General features: G+C 31.3%; 2 protein-coding genes across 2 annotated transcripts; both read left to right on the top strand.

The window, feature by feature from the left end:
* Positions 1–205: 205 nt before the first annotated feature.
* LOC107894667 (acyltransferase-like protein At1g54570, chloroplastic) lies at positions 206–6,206 on the top strand. Its single transcript, XM_016819922.2, has 13 exons — positions 206–772; positions 1,333–1,384; positions 1,736–1,791; positions 2,057–2,215; positions 2,352–2,459; positions 2,989–3,095; positions 3,180–3,301; positions 3,736–3,844; positions 4,412–4,545; positions 4,803–5,172; positions 5,327–5,440; positions 5,540–5,628; positions 5,821–6,206. The coding sequence occupies exons 1-13, from the start codon at positions 379–381 to the stop codon at positions 6,119–6,121; spliced, it is 2,115 nt and encodes a 704-aa protein (XP_016675411.1). The 5' UTR covers positions 206–378; the 3' UTR covers positions 6,122–6,206.
* A 2,823-nt stretch (positions 6,207–9,029) lies between these two features.
* On the top strand, positions 9,030–12,346 carry LOC107894650 (probable nucleolar protein 5-2). The gene is made up of 9 exons (XM_016819915.2): positions 9,030–9,251; positions 9,527–9,628; positions 9,762–9,803; positions 9,887–10,066; positions 10,164–10,328; positions 10,691–10,891; positions 11,029–11,526; positions 11,601–11,732; positions 11,813–12,346. Exons 2-9 carry the CDS (start codon positions 9,551–9,553, stop codon positions 12,164–12,166), a joined length of 1,650 nt encoding a protein of 549 aa, XP_016675404.1. The 5' UTR covers positions 9,030–9,251; positions 9,527–9,550; the 3' UTR covers positions 12,167–12,346.
* Positions 12,347–14,155: the final 1,809 nt, after the last annotated feature.

Raw genomic sequence — 14,155 nt, 5'->3', positions numbered from 1 at the left:
AAACTATAGAAATATATGAAACAGTAAAGTGTAAAATTAACCATGTTTTGTTATATGGGTGTTTGCACCAAATTTCATTCTTGTACTCTACTTTCTTCTTATATTTATATTAAAATACATATTTGGTATAAAAAGTGTGACATGTTTCAGTTAGAGGGTTTTAGGCAACATTATAGTTGTTGTTTCTTCTGCTTGAAAAAGGGTTCCAACAAGTTCTTTTGGCAAGTTGTTCCCATTGAGTTTGAAGTTGCTCGATTTTATGGACAACCTGGCATTTTTGGTGTTTGAAGAAAGGCTGCAATAAGTTTATCAAGTGTAGAACTGTAGATATTTGTGTTTAAAGGTTATAAAGTATATTGCAGTTTTAGTAGGAGAGTGATGGCTGGTGCTGTTACTTGCCCGGTATGGCACTGTTTTGGGATAAATAAGAAGCCTCGTTTTAGAGTGAGAGCTGAGAGATTAGATGGTAACGAGTTGTCAGTAGTGTCAACTGATGGGGTCTCCGTCAAGGAAACAACAGTTCCTGTAGTAGTGGGAAAAGGGTATTTGGTTGATGGTGGGAATGGGAGTTTAAAGTCTAGAACTGAGAAAAGAATGGGTTGTGAAGAGTTGGAACTATTGTGGGATGATGGTTATGGAACTAATACTGTGAAAGATTATGTGGATGCTGCAAAGGACATGATCAAGCCTGATGGTGGACCACCAAGGTGGTTTTGCCCTGTTGAATGTGGCCGTCCTATTAAAGATTCTCCTCTTCTTCTGTTTTTACCTGGTAAGTTCAGTGTTTATTACTTTTTCTTAGTTTTTCAAAAATTTAATATTTCCCGGTTGATGGGTGAATGGAGTTGACTAATTAGAAAAGATTAATTATTTACCTTTTCATTTTATCACCAATCATTATTTATAAACTCTTCAAATTACTTGGTTTGGTTTGTCATAAATGAATTTTAATACCTTTGATGTCCCTGTATGCTTTTTATAGTTTATGCTTCTGCAAGTTAAGATGCTTTTGCTACTATTATGAAATTGATATTTATTAAATTATTGTTAAAAAATGTGCAACAAATTTTAAATATGAATTTTTTTTTTTGGATAATTTGGTTTTCAAAATCACAAGTTAGATTCCTAAAGTTTTATGATTTCTTAGTATAGTACTAACATATATGTTTTCACATTGATAAAAACATAATAAAATATTTTAATTAAAATATATAGATTTACGACTTATAATTGGCCCTTCAAAATTTTATACCAAGATCCATGAATACTTTAAGTTTACTGATTTAAACTAGTATTTTTCCTTCTTTTGTTTCTGAATTCTGATGCATGTAGGGCTTGATGGTGTTGGGATGGGCCTCATTTTGCACCATAAACCTCTTGGAAAGTAAGTTGTTTTATCTCCCTTAAATACTTATGACCAATTTTCCCTTAATTTTTTTGGCTGACAAATTCTATATATTTCCTTCCAATGGTAGCAATCAAGGTTAGTTCAAACTAATTTTTCAGGAATTACAGCAGAGGCAAATCAGTTCATAGCTTCCTTGCTGAAAATTTAATTTAAATGGGGTTAACTTACTCATTTTCCTGAAAAAATACTGTCTTGAAATTGTTTTCATTGTTTTCAGTTCTTTCCTGTCACATTATACTGACTCATATTCACCTCTGGCATTATGTTAATAGTTGTTCTATTGGAAATGTAACAATTTCTACTGAAGATTTTGGTTGAGTACTGCAGGGTTTTTGAAGTTCAATGCCTTCATATTCCAGTCCATGATCGAACACCATTTGAAGGTTCTTGTCTTTCAAGATCTTTCTTGACTTATTTATAAGTTTTATCCAAGTTGAAGGTGCATTTGAATGATGCCCTAAGCTTGAAGGTTTTTTTGAGTTGCATGAGTGCTTATTCACTTTGTTTATAACTATGTTGGTCCGGTTCATTTTTCTTAAAAAATTTAAATATACCCGTGTTGGCAAATCCCCATATTTAGTGCATTATTTTTAATCGCTATGCATCTTTTGTAAACAAAAAATCAACATTATTCTTTTGAATATGAAGGACTGGTGAAACTAGTTGAAGAAACCGTTAGACTTGAGCATGCTTCACGTCTGAATTGTCCAATCTATTTAGTGGGAGATTCCATTGGAGGATGCTTAGCCCTTGCTGTTGCTGCTCGTAATCCCAGTATTGACTTGGTGATAATATTAGTAAATCCAGGTCAGTTTTCATACAGAAGTGTCCTTTTTTCTGCTCTTTTTTCATCAAGTATTCTTAAAATCGTTGTGAACTGAACTCTGTTGCTGAAATGCCGAGGTGAACCTGATGGATTCTTTTGTTTTTCATTTCATTTTAGCTACATCACTAGGCAGGTCTCGGCTGCAACCATTTCTCCCTATACTGGAAGCTTTCCCTGATGGACTACACGTTAGAACTATCCCCTTTCTTTTGAGCCTTGTGATTGGTAAGTGCTTGCAGTGGCATGCTATATTAAATCACCATCTATAACAACCTGTAAGGTTCCATTTGGACCCATTAGACCTCATGATTTTGTATAGAAAAGATGTCTCACATATTAAAAATAGAATGGATACTTATATATCGAGTCGAACTCTAATACATAGCAGATGTGAAATTCATGGCTCCAAGACCACGGCTCCCTGCACGCATCATATGTAAGATAACCATTGGTCAGTTACAGCACGCTTAGATTTGTTCAATTTAGGTTCCAGTGTTCTACAAAAGCTTTATAAATGGAGTGGATACTTATATCGAGTAGAACACTAATACATAGGCAATAGGAAATCCATGGCCCTAAGACCATGACTCCCTACTGACATCATATATAACCACTGTCCTATTACAAAAAGCTCAGTTTTGTTCCATTCAGGTTCGACTGTTACACAAAGTCTGAATGTATCACCAACATTGGCAATTTTAGCTAGTTTGAAATCACTTGATTCAGATTACAGCTTTTGTTTTAATGAGATCAGGGGAACCATTGAAAATGGCAGAAGTAGGTGTTGAAGGTAGGCTTCTTCCCACACAGAAAATTGAGCGAATTTCTAGCAACCTCACTGCTTTGCTTCCGTTTTATTCTGTAAGAATTATTGGATTTATCATTTATTTTTCCTGACATTTGTTGCATTGCATGTAATGCTACTTTTCCTTGCTTTATTTTCAGGGTTTGGCTGATATTTTACCAACGGAGACTCTCATTTGGAAGTTGAAGTTGATTAAATCAGCTTCTGCTTATACTAATTCACGTCTCCATGCTGTTAAAGCTGAAGTACTAGTGCTTGCGAGGTCTTTATTCACTTATCTGTGCTGATGCTACTCAGATTCGGGGATAGAGTCGGATATGGCTTGACTATGTTGCTTTGACTCTTCGTTTTGCTTGAAATATCCATGCTGGACACTCATATCCGACACGTAACTCAAACTCTCCAAATACATGGAAAACTTTACAAAAAAAAAGAAAAAAGAAAGAAAGAACATAAACAAATACCGGAATTCAACATTCACACCCAAGTCTGAACAAATTAGTGACTCAACACGACTTATATTCCCCTTCTGAATATGTGTTGGATATGAGTACTTAAAGGAAAATGAAAAATCATAAGTAGCATAGGTGCTTTCTGTCTTTCTATATTTCTGGTGAATTGTTTCTGAAAATTTATGTGCTTTGCCTTTGAACTTCATGGCAACTTCATTATGATTGATGGGTTTTTGCATTTTAGTGACAAGGATCATCTATTTCCTAGTGGAGAAGAAGCACTTCGTCTTAAGAAATTATTACCAAATTGCATGATTCGTATCTTCAAGGACAATGGCCATACCCTTTTAATGGTAAGTTACTGCTGTTAGATCTTATGATTCGGATTCTGTAATCAAGCTTTCATTACTAGGTTTATGTTCTTCAAGTTTAGAATCTCTGTAGTTAGTGATTCAATCTTTTTGTGCTGTATGCACAATACTAGGACTGAGTCGTACGACAGTGAACCAGAAAATCCTCCTCTAAGAGGGTGGATTTACCCTCGTTGGCATTTATCCCTTCTGAGATGAACCTATGGTGGAAAGGGTAACGAAGTCCCTTGAGAGGGAACCTTCAGACCTTAAAAGAATAATAGGAATAAACTGTTTTGCTTATTTTCCCTTCTCGATGGCTTTTGTATAGCACACATAACATGGTTTAAAAAGGAAAACATTTTGTTGTTGTTGTTCTCTTGAAATGTTCATGTCCAAGACACAGTCGGATACCAAGTATGGGGATATGATGGCTCTTTTAAAACTCCCAAATACACTGAAACGATTCAGAGAAAATTAAAAATGCTTATATTGGACATATACCTATCACCGTCACCCTAGTCCGAGTAACCTCGACTTTGACTAACATGTTTTTGTGTGATGGTGTAGGAAGACAGCATGAATTTATTGACTGTCATTAAAGGTACCTGCAAATATCGGCGCTCCAAAAGTCATGATTTTACCAAAGATTTTCTGCCTCCCAGCATGTCTGAATACAGATATACATTCAATAATGTATTTGGGTAATTCTACCAACCACATATATATATCCGTATATAGATATATAAATATATATACACATATACACATGTATATATATATGAGAAACCTATTGAAGTTGCATCATTTCACCGATTTCTCTTCATTTGAGACTCTGTACTGATATTTCTCTCTCACACACATATATATTTATAAGAAAACTGTTTAAGTTGCATCATTTCTTCGATTTCTCTTCATTTGAGACTATGCAGGTTGATATTTTCTGCCCCTGGAATTGCAGATTCTTAAATTTTGCTTCATGTTCTTCATTGTTTTCGACCATGGAAAACGGGAAGATAGTCAAAGGACTTGCAGGGGTTCCAGATGAGGGTCCAGTGTTATTAGTAGGTAACCATATGTTACTGGGGATGGACCTTAGCTCTCTGTGTGAAGCATTCTTAAGAGAAAAGAAGATCCTGGTCCGTGGAGTGGCCCATCCGGAGTTGTTTTGGGGAAATTTTCACACATCATCCAATGTTTTTAATTATTTTGATTTAATGAAAGTGATGGGAGCAATGCCTGTCTCACCAAAATCACTTTTGAAAGCTTTATCTACAAATTCCCATGTTCTTCTTTATCCTGGGGGTGCTCGTGAGGCCCTCCATCGTAAGGTGAGACTAAGGTTCAGGCTTTATCCAATGGAACCAAGTTTGAACCTGCAATCCGGTTGCAAACACGTTTTCGATTGTGTTTCCACTGTGGATATCAAAAATAGTCGAATTCTTGCAAAGATTTTTTCTATTATAAATGTTTTCTTTATTGCAGGGCGAAGCATACAAATTATTTTGGCCTAATCAACCAGAATTTGTGAGATTCGCAGCACAATTTGGGGCAACCATTGTACCATTCGGGGCTGTAGGAGAAGATGATATGGCAAAAGTAAGTTGCTGTGTCTTTTAACCATGTAAATGTACATACAAAAATATAATATCCTTCTCGATTATATATTTATATAGTGTTCATATTATTTCTTAACAGGTTGTCTTTGATTACTATGACTATATGAAAATCCCTATGCTTAATGATAGAATCAAAGAAGTCATTCGGAACGGTGGTGTACAAATAAGGTCACTATTCTCCCTCTAATCAATCTTTTCTTTTATTTATTTCGGAGCTCGATTTTGATTTAAAATGACTATTATCTTCACATATGAACCCGACAATGCAAAACATGAAGCAATACTAAACGACCCTATGAAAAACAACAATAAAAAGCTGCATTTATGTGCAATTTACAGTTGAATATGGTGTAAATGCAGGGATAAAGCAAAGGGAGAGGTGGCTAGCCAAGAGATATTCATACCGGGAATGATACCGAAAATTCCGGGTCGATTTTACTATCTGTTTGGGAAACCGATAAAGCTGAAAGGAAGGGAAGATTTGGTGGAGAATAGAGAATCTGCAAATGAAGTATATTTGCAGGCAAAAGCTGAAGTTGAACGCTGTATTGGTTACTTGTTAAAGAAGCGAGAAGAAGACCCTTTTAGAAGTATCATTAATAGACTAATCTATAGAACTTTCTATGCTCCTTTACACCAAGTTCCTTCTTTCAAGCCCTGATAACAAAAATAAAAAATGGCACTGGAATATATCCATCTTTGATTCTATAATTGTTATTGTCGTTCCGGTTTTTCGGTTTTCTCGATTTCCTTTTTTTATTATTAGTTCATGAGTTGTTTTAGTATATCTTATGTTACTTGGAGGTTTTCTTTTTATATATTTATATTGAATACAATTCGAAACATTGATGAAGAGAAATAATTTTTCAAATTAAGTACACTTGTTTTAATATATATATATATTGATCAAAGGCGGATTTAAGGGGTTGATAGGGCCCGACCCTACCTAAAATGGAAATAGTTTCATTTAGCCTTTTAAATTTTATAAAATTTTAAATTAGTAAATATAAAATTATACTTTGGCCCTCTAAAAGTAAAAAAAAATAATTTAATCCTTTAAATATTATAAAAAAATGAACAATTTAATTTCGACTCCCCTTAAATTTTTTTTCCTAGCTTTGCCCCTAAATTTTTTTTCCTAGTTTTGCCCCTGATATTGATAGTAATTTATATACTGATACGATATAGGGGTGAAAATACTAAAATTAAATTTATATCTATAGTTTTTAATTTAGAATAGTTAAATAAAATTAAATTCAATGTAATATTGAATAATTATTATTGGAATATTTCAATTGTATTGAAATTAAGTTAGATTTAGTTAATATGAATTTTTGCTTATACAATTGAAATAATAATTAAATTTTAAGAAATAAACAATTATATATATATTTCAATTGTATTAATATTTAAAAAAAGTTAAAAATTATTATTTTTTAGGGTTGATCAAAACTTACTTCTAATGTTAATTATTTTTACAATTATCTAGATTAGATAAAAATTATTTTAGAATGAAAATCTAATTATTTAATTGGATATTTGTTAAAATTATGATTTAAAATTTTATTTTAACATGGCCACCAAAATAAATATTTTAACTATTCATTAAAAAATGTCTTTTTTTTTTGGGTAAAATGTTATTAAATTGCAAAACATAATAAGGTTGATTTATTATGAATGTAGGTTTAAGTTTAAATATTTATAAAATTTTAATTTTATGTTTATCAAAATAAATATTTATCTTTTGAGTACCGAATTAAAACTATAACTTAATATTCATCTTGTAATAAAAATTAAATTTAAAATAATTGATGAGAAAATCTTAAATTTAGAAAATATATAAATGCTTCATATTTTCAAAAAAAATAAAATAAAACAAAACAATAATTGATGAGAAAATCTTAAATTTATTTTAAATTTAGAAAATATATAAATGCTTCATATTTTCAAAAAAAATAAAATAAAACAAAACAATGGAGACACAACCAAATATTATGTCAGTCTTCAAGCTAAAAGACCAATATTGAGGTATGTTAATTACTCATTGCCGTCGCCCTTAAATTGTGGTCGCGATACTGCTATTTGACACCTAATTCTGGGTATTTTATTAGTATCAAATTAATAATTATTATAATCTTTCAAGTAAAAATCTTCCAACAAATATCATCAATTAGGGGAGGAACAAAGGGGGTTAGCAAGGGTCTTCGCCCCTTCTAAAATGTAAAAATTCACTTTTACTCTTTGTATAATTTTAAAAATTTTAAATTAATATATGATAAAATTATACTTTGACTCCTTAAAAATAAAAAAAATTAATTTAATCTTTTAAAAATAATGAAATTTAACTTTTGAGATTATAAAAATATACCACTTAATTCTGTCTCCCCTCAAAAAATTTCATGGCTTCGCCTCCATCATTAATGTTAGGTTCTTTCTTTTTAATTGCATTATTTTTCTTTATTTTATCATTTGAGTTTTAAGATATTTCATTCCAAAATAGAAAAATTGGTAACTTTTTTATGAAAGTTGTGATTAAAATATAATTTTTAAAATTCTTTATATTATTATTAAAAAAAATCATAAATTAAAGTTGCAAAAGAAATTAAATAGAGAGTATTGTAATATAAGGAATGGATAAACAGAGTGAAATTAGTAGTAATATTTTAAGTTAATTAAGTAGAATTATGTTTTAGAAATATGCAAGTGTTTTAGTATTATTTAAAGAAATTATTATTATTATTATTATTATTATTATTATAAATAAAATATAGACAAATATTGGTTTACGTGTTTCATCACTTTTAATTAAATCCATATAAAAATGTTTTTATAAAATTACAATTTCAGCTCATTAATACTAAAAAATATTAATAACTTCATATTTTTAGCATTTATTTTTAATTCGTACTATTTATTGTTGATTGTCAAATAATTTTATGAAACTAAACTTCTCTAAGTATACAATTTTTCAATAGATTTTAATTGACTAAATTATTATAGTTTAAATTAAACATAAATATTTATTTGGTATATTTTAGTTTATAAATACGATGCATAAGTATACAAACTAGTGATGAATAATATGATGGACGATGATTATGGATGAAAACGAGGTAGGGGTGGGTGGAACCCTATCTGACTTATTAATTCAACTAGATTTATCTTGAAAATTAATTTTTAGAAGAATTTAATCTTATTAAAGAAGATTAGGAGTGAAATTAAAATTTTTTTTTAGGGTTGAAATTAAATTATAATTTTTATAATAATAAAAATATAATTTTATTATTTTTTAAAAGATTAAATTAATTTTTATCATTCTATGAGAGATAAAGTGTAATTTTACTTTTAATAATTTAAAAAATACCTTAAATAAAAAAATTTATTTTAGAGAAGAACGAGGCCGTTTTCAACCCCTAACTACACCCTAAATTCTTGTAATGCTAAGAAATATTGAAAAATTAGTTTGCAAACATTGAAATTTTTAATAGCATGTTAGATTGCATTATCTTGAGATTAGTGCATTCCTCTATCTTTTATATGCATGTAGATGCGGTGAACCCTAAAATTTAGTTATTTACCTCAATCAAACGCAAAAATAATAATAAACTAAAAAAATATAAGAAACCCTACTAAAAATGAACATAATGATCTAAAATACCCCTTATGAACAATACGGCAATATAAGCGGTGACTACAAAAACCCTAAACCCCTCCATTTCTCTCTCTGCAAATAACGCGGCACCCCATCACGGAGCTTAGGTTAAACAAAATAAGGGTTTTTTCGTCAAAAGGTTTACATTTTTCCTGACCCTTTCATTATGTTGTCTGTGTGATTTTTTTTTTTAATTGGGATTCTTGGTTTTGTTTGCTGTAACTTCGACACTAATGGGTTCCTTTAAGAAACACCTAACTATTGGTTCTTTTAAGTTTTATCTGTTTTGTTTGTGATTATGAATTGAAATGGTAATTGAGAAAAAAAAAAGGGTGCTTTTTGACATGTTTAAATTTAGTAGTTTGATGCTTGATTATATTGTTAACAGTAATTTCATGGTGATGGTGTTTTTAGGTTTGTTGGTTGGAAGATTTAAAGATGCTTGTACTGTTCGAGATTCCGGCGGGCTTTGCCCTTTTCAAAGTATTGGATGAAGGGAAGCTAAATAACGTTGTGGTATTTTCATCTTCAAATCTTGTTAGATCAAGTGGAAGTCATTTTTTTAATGAATTTATTGGCATTATGATCTAGTTTATGAAATATTTTAGTTCCAAGTTTGGATTGAAATTTGGGGTATTGTTGTTTTTAGGACTTGTCAAAGGAATTCTTGGCTGCTGACTCAGCAAGAAAGGTAATCAAATTTTAGAATTTTTTTAGCACATTTGTTGTTCCTCGAGTAAAGAATCTGATCTATTCTTTACTATGTTGTTTAAGGTTGTGTCGTTGAAAGCCTTTTCCAAGTTCGAAAACACTGCAGAGGCTCTGGAAGCCGCGACGAAATTACTTGAAAGCACACCAAGCAAGGGTCTGCGCAAATTCTTGCGTGCTCATTGTGATGGTGAAACATTAGGAGTGGCTGATTCAAAGCTTGGAAATGCAATTAAGGAAAAACTGGTCTGTTAATATTCTTCATATGCAGATTCTATGGTGATATTCTTCTGTTTTGTTTAGTTGAATTGTGTTTAAATTGAAGTAACTACTTGGTCTGCAGAAAATTGATTGCGTTCACAATACCTATGTCATGGAATTGCTGAGAGGCGTAAGAACCCAGTTGACAGAACTAATATCCGGCCTTGGTGCGCAAGATCTGGCTCCCATGAGTTTGGGTTTGTCCCATAGCTTGTCTCGGTACAAGCTGAAGTTCAGTGCGGATAAGGTACTTAGAAGAGCATTATCTATTTCCTTTTGAATTGGGGGGTGTTTTACTGGGAAGGTTTTGTTGAATAATTTCCAATTGTAGAAATGTGTAAATAAATCAGTATTAAATTCAAGATTGCATGGAAGAGTTCAGTGAGTTATAGTATGAGGTTAATTGGGAATTCTCATTAATACAGAATTTCCTGTTCATGTAGTCTTTTCTGGGTTCGAAATCATTGGGGAGAGGCTTTGATATGGGTTGGTGATGTGCCAATAAATGGTGCAATTTGCTTGTTATCCAATAGTTACTTGGTTTTAAAGAACTTCCTTGGCACATGATTCTCTGGAGCTATGGTGACAGTATACCGTGTATTGCTTTAGGTGGATACGATGATTGTTCAAGCCATTGGTTTGCTTGATGATCTTGATAAAGAGCTCAACACATATGCGATGAGGATTCGTGAATGGTATGGTTGGCATTTTCCGGAGCTTACTAGGATTGTGCAGGACAATATCCATTATGCCAAGACAGTGAAGCTAATGGGTGACCGAGCTAATGCTGCTAAGCTCGATTTCTCAGAGGTATGATTCTTGATTAACAAATCAGAAAATTAATACCTTAAGCTTGTCAACCAAGTGTGTGATATAAAGATGTGAAATAAAGTGCTTGAAGGAAACCTTTCCATATTCTTAGAGTTATCTTGCTTGAACTTTCTCAGATATTACCGGAAGAAGTTGAGACAGAATTGAAGGAGGCAGCGGTGATATCCATGGGAACCGAAGTTAATGACCTTGATCTTATGAATATCAAAGAACTATGTGATCAGGTTCTGTCACTTTCTGAATACAGGGCTCAACTGTATGATTATCTAAAGAGCCGGATGAACACTGTTGCACCGAACTTGACTGCTCTTGTTGGTGAACTTGTTGGTGCTCGCCTCATCGCTCATGGTGGCAGCTTGTTGAATCTTGCAAAGCAGCCTGGAAGTACCGTTCAGATTCTTGGTGCTGAAAAGGCTCTCTTCCGAGCTCTTAAGACAAAGCATTCAACTCCCAAATACGGGCTTATCTACCATGCATCCTTGGTTGGGCAGGCAGCACCAAAGCACAAGGGGAAGATTTCAAGGTCACTTGCTGCAAAGGCTGCATTGGCAATCCGATGCGATGCTCTTGGAGATGACCAAGATAACTCTATGGGACTTGAGAACCGAGCCAAGGTAAATCATAACTCTGTGTTTAGTGTATTTCTCCGGAGAAATGTAAGGTATTTCTTACACATTACCCTTTGTAGCTGGAAGCAAGATTAAGGGCTCTTGAAGGCAAAGAATTGGGACGGTCTGCTGGGTCAGCTAAAGGCAAGCCTAAAATTGAAGTCTATGACAAGGATCGAAAGAAGGGGGCCGGGTTGATAACTCCTGCCAAGGTCCTTGCATCTCAAATTTTCATCATTTACTATATGATTTGTCATTTAGGTATTCATTTTTATTCTTTTGTTGTATGTAGAGTTACAATCCTGCAGCAGATTCAGTTCGCGGGCAAACAACAAACTCGGGTGCTCTTGATGAGCAAGACACAGCCCCAAGGAAGAAGAAAAAGGTCGATGTCGAACCTCAGGAGGAGGAAGCAGCAGAAGTGGCTGCTATTGAAGATAAAAAAGAGAAGAAGAAGAAAAAGAAGAAAGCTGATCAGGAAGCAAGTTTGCCAAGTAGTGGAAACGAACCAGAAAATGAAGAGCCTGTGCCAAAGGAAAAGGAAAAGAAGAAAAAGAAGAAACGTCAAGCCGAGGACAGTGGGGAGAATGTTGAAGGAGAGGAGGAGGAGAAGAAGAAGAAGAAGAAGAAGAAAAGTGGTGATTGAGAAAACAAGAAAATTTTTGTTGAATGTTAGGTAAACAAGTTTTTTGAGTAATATCCTTGTAAAATGTAGTATTTTGCTGAGTTGTTAATTATGTGCCAGTGTTTCTTTAAACCCTAATTCTGATGTATTATCAACTTCCTTATGGGTGCAATTGCAATGATATATTAGAACATTTTTTCATCTGAATTTAAGGAAACTTACCTCTTTAGTGCATATTAAAGATATTCACTCAACCACTAGTTATAGTTTAATTGATTTATATAACCGTTCTTATATTATTCATTACATTTTCATTTCTTTTAAATGTTCCTATTCATGATATATTCGGGTATTGATACGAAAACAACATATTCCATTGATGGAAAAATCCCAAAAAAAGGAATCAACAATGGAAGCTCTCCTTTAAGTGGGGAAGAAGAAATAATATAAATATTAGGGTAAACTATACATATAGTCAATTAACTATAAAAAACTTTCATTTTAAGTATTTAAAATAAAAAATATGTAATTTAAGTACTTATGTTATAGAGTTCATTTATTTTGATTACTCTCGTTAAAAACTATTTTCCATACACTTATTGACATATAATTTGCCGAATACTAATTATTAACAAAAGAATGAAAATTTAAATAGTTGAAAAAACTCCAGAAATTTAAATGTTAATAAAAATGTTTTTTTTTCAAATTTTAAGCTAAAAATTTTGAGGAAGAAGATGAGGATTAGATTTTCTGGGTTTTTCAACTATTTAATTATTAATTTTCTTTTATTTTGGTTAATAATTATTATTGGATAAATTACATTTTAATCATTTACATAATACGCAACACTTATGACATGATAAATTGTGCTACGTAGCATTTAATGATTGGTCCGCATGTTAAAAAAAATGTCATGGCAAATTTCTGTTAGCATGTTTAATGGGAGTGTCTAAAAAGAATAAACTATGTAACATAAGTGTCTAAATTATAATTTTTTTATTTTGAATGCCCAACATAATGTCTTTAATGAAATATTTAGTTAATATAAAAATACGATAATATAAATATATGAAATTTTTTAAAATAAATTATAAATATATCTTGTCATGCAAAATACAAATAAAAAGAATGATGTCAAAATTTTTTATACAATCCCTAAATTACCCATAATCCCTCTCAACCTTTAAATAAAAAGATAAATATTTTTCAATAATTTATATTCTCCCGCACTAACAATAAGTAACGTTATAATTAAAAAAAATTAAATATTAACAAATAAAAACAAATAATACAAGCTTTTGAGTACATGAATTATACATATTATATTCTTTAGCAAAATCAATGTATTTGTTATATCTATTTTATGATTAATAAAAATATTTTTTTCTCGAAATTCATAATTGTTTCTCGATTTAAATCTATCTTTTTTTGTTTAAAAAAAATAATCCCTTCAAAATAAATTTAAATTTTAGAATTTTTTCAACTTATAAATAGGAAGATAATATACTTCAGCGCAGTTGAACTCATATTCTTCTGCATTAGTAACAATACACATACCAATCAAGTTAAAACTCAATCAACATTTATTCAACTTATTTTAATCCTAAATAAATACCAATAACTAAAGAAAATTGCGTTATTTGATTGACCAACAAGTCTAATTTGCACAATTTGTACTAGATTGACTTGAATCTTGATTTTTTATACTCCAATTGCTTTTTATTTTTGGTAATTTTTTTATTTTTTAACATATGTTTATTTAAAATATAAAATTCGATGCCCATAATATAAAATGTATTGTCTGATCATTTAATAATTAATAAAAGATAATATTTTGATACCGACATTTATAAATATTAAACTCTTGACGATTCAGGCATTTTGAAAGCTATGAAAGCCTACTCTCATAAGTATTGACTTCAAATAAATTTAAAATGATCAATCCCTTTCCCCTTTATGATAAATTTTGTAGTTTTTTTTTTAAATCATTTAAAAAAACCCTGTCAATTA

Source organism: Gossypium hirsutum, chromosome A08, assembly GCF_007990345.1.
Source record: "Gossypium hirsutum isolate 1008001.06 chromosome A08, Gossypium_hirsutum_v2.1, whole genome shotgun sequence".
NCBI classification, from domain to species: Eukaryota; Viridiplantae; Streptophyta; class Magnoliopsida; order Malvales; family Malvaceae; genus Gossypium; species Gossypium hirsutum.
Note: the sequence above shows the minus strand (reverse complement) of the source record. Positions and strands in the feature narration are given on the sequence as shown.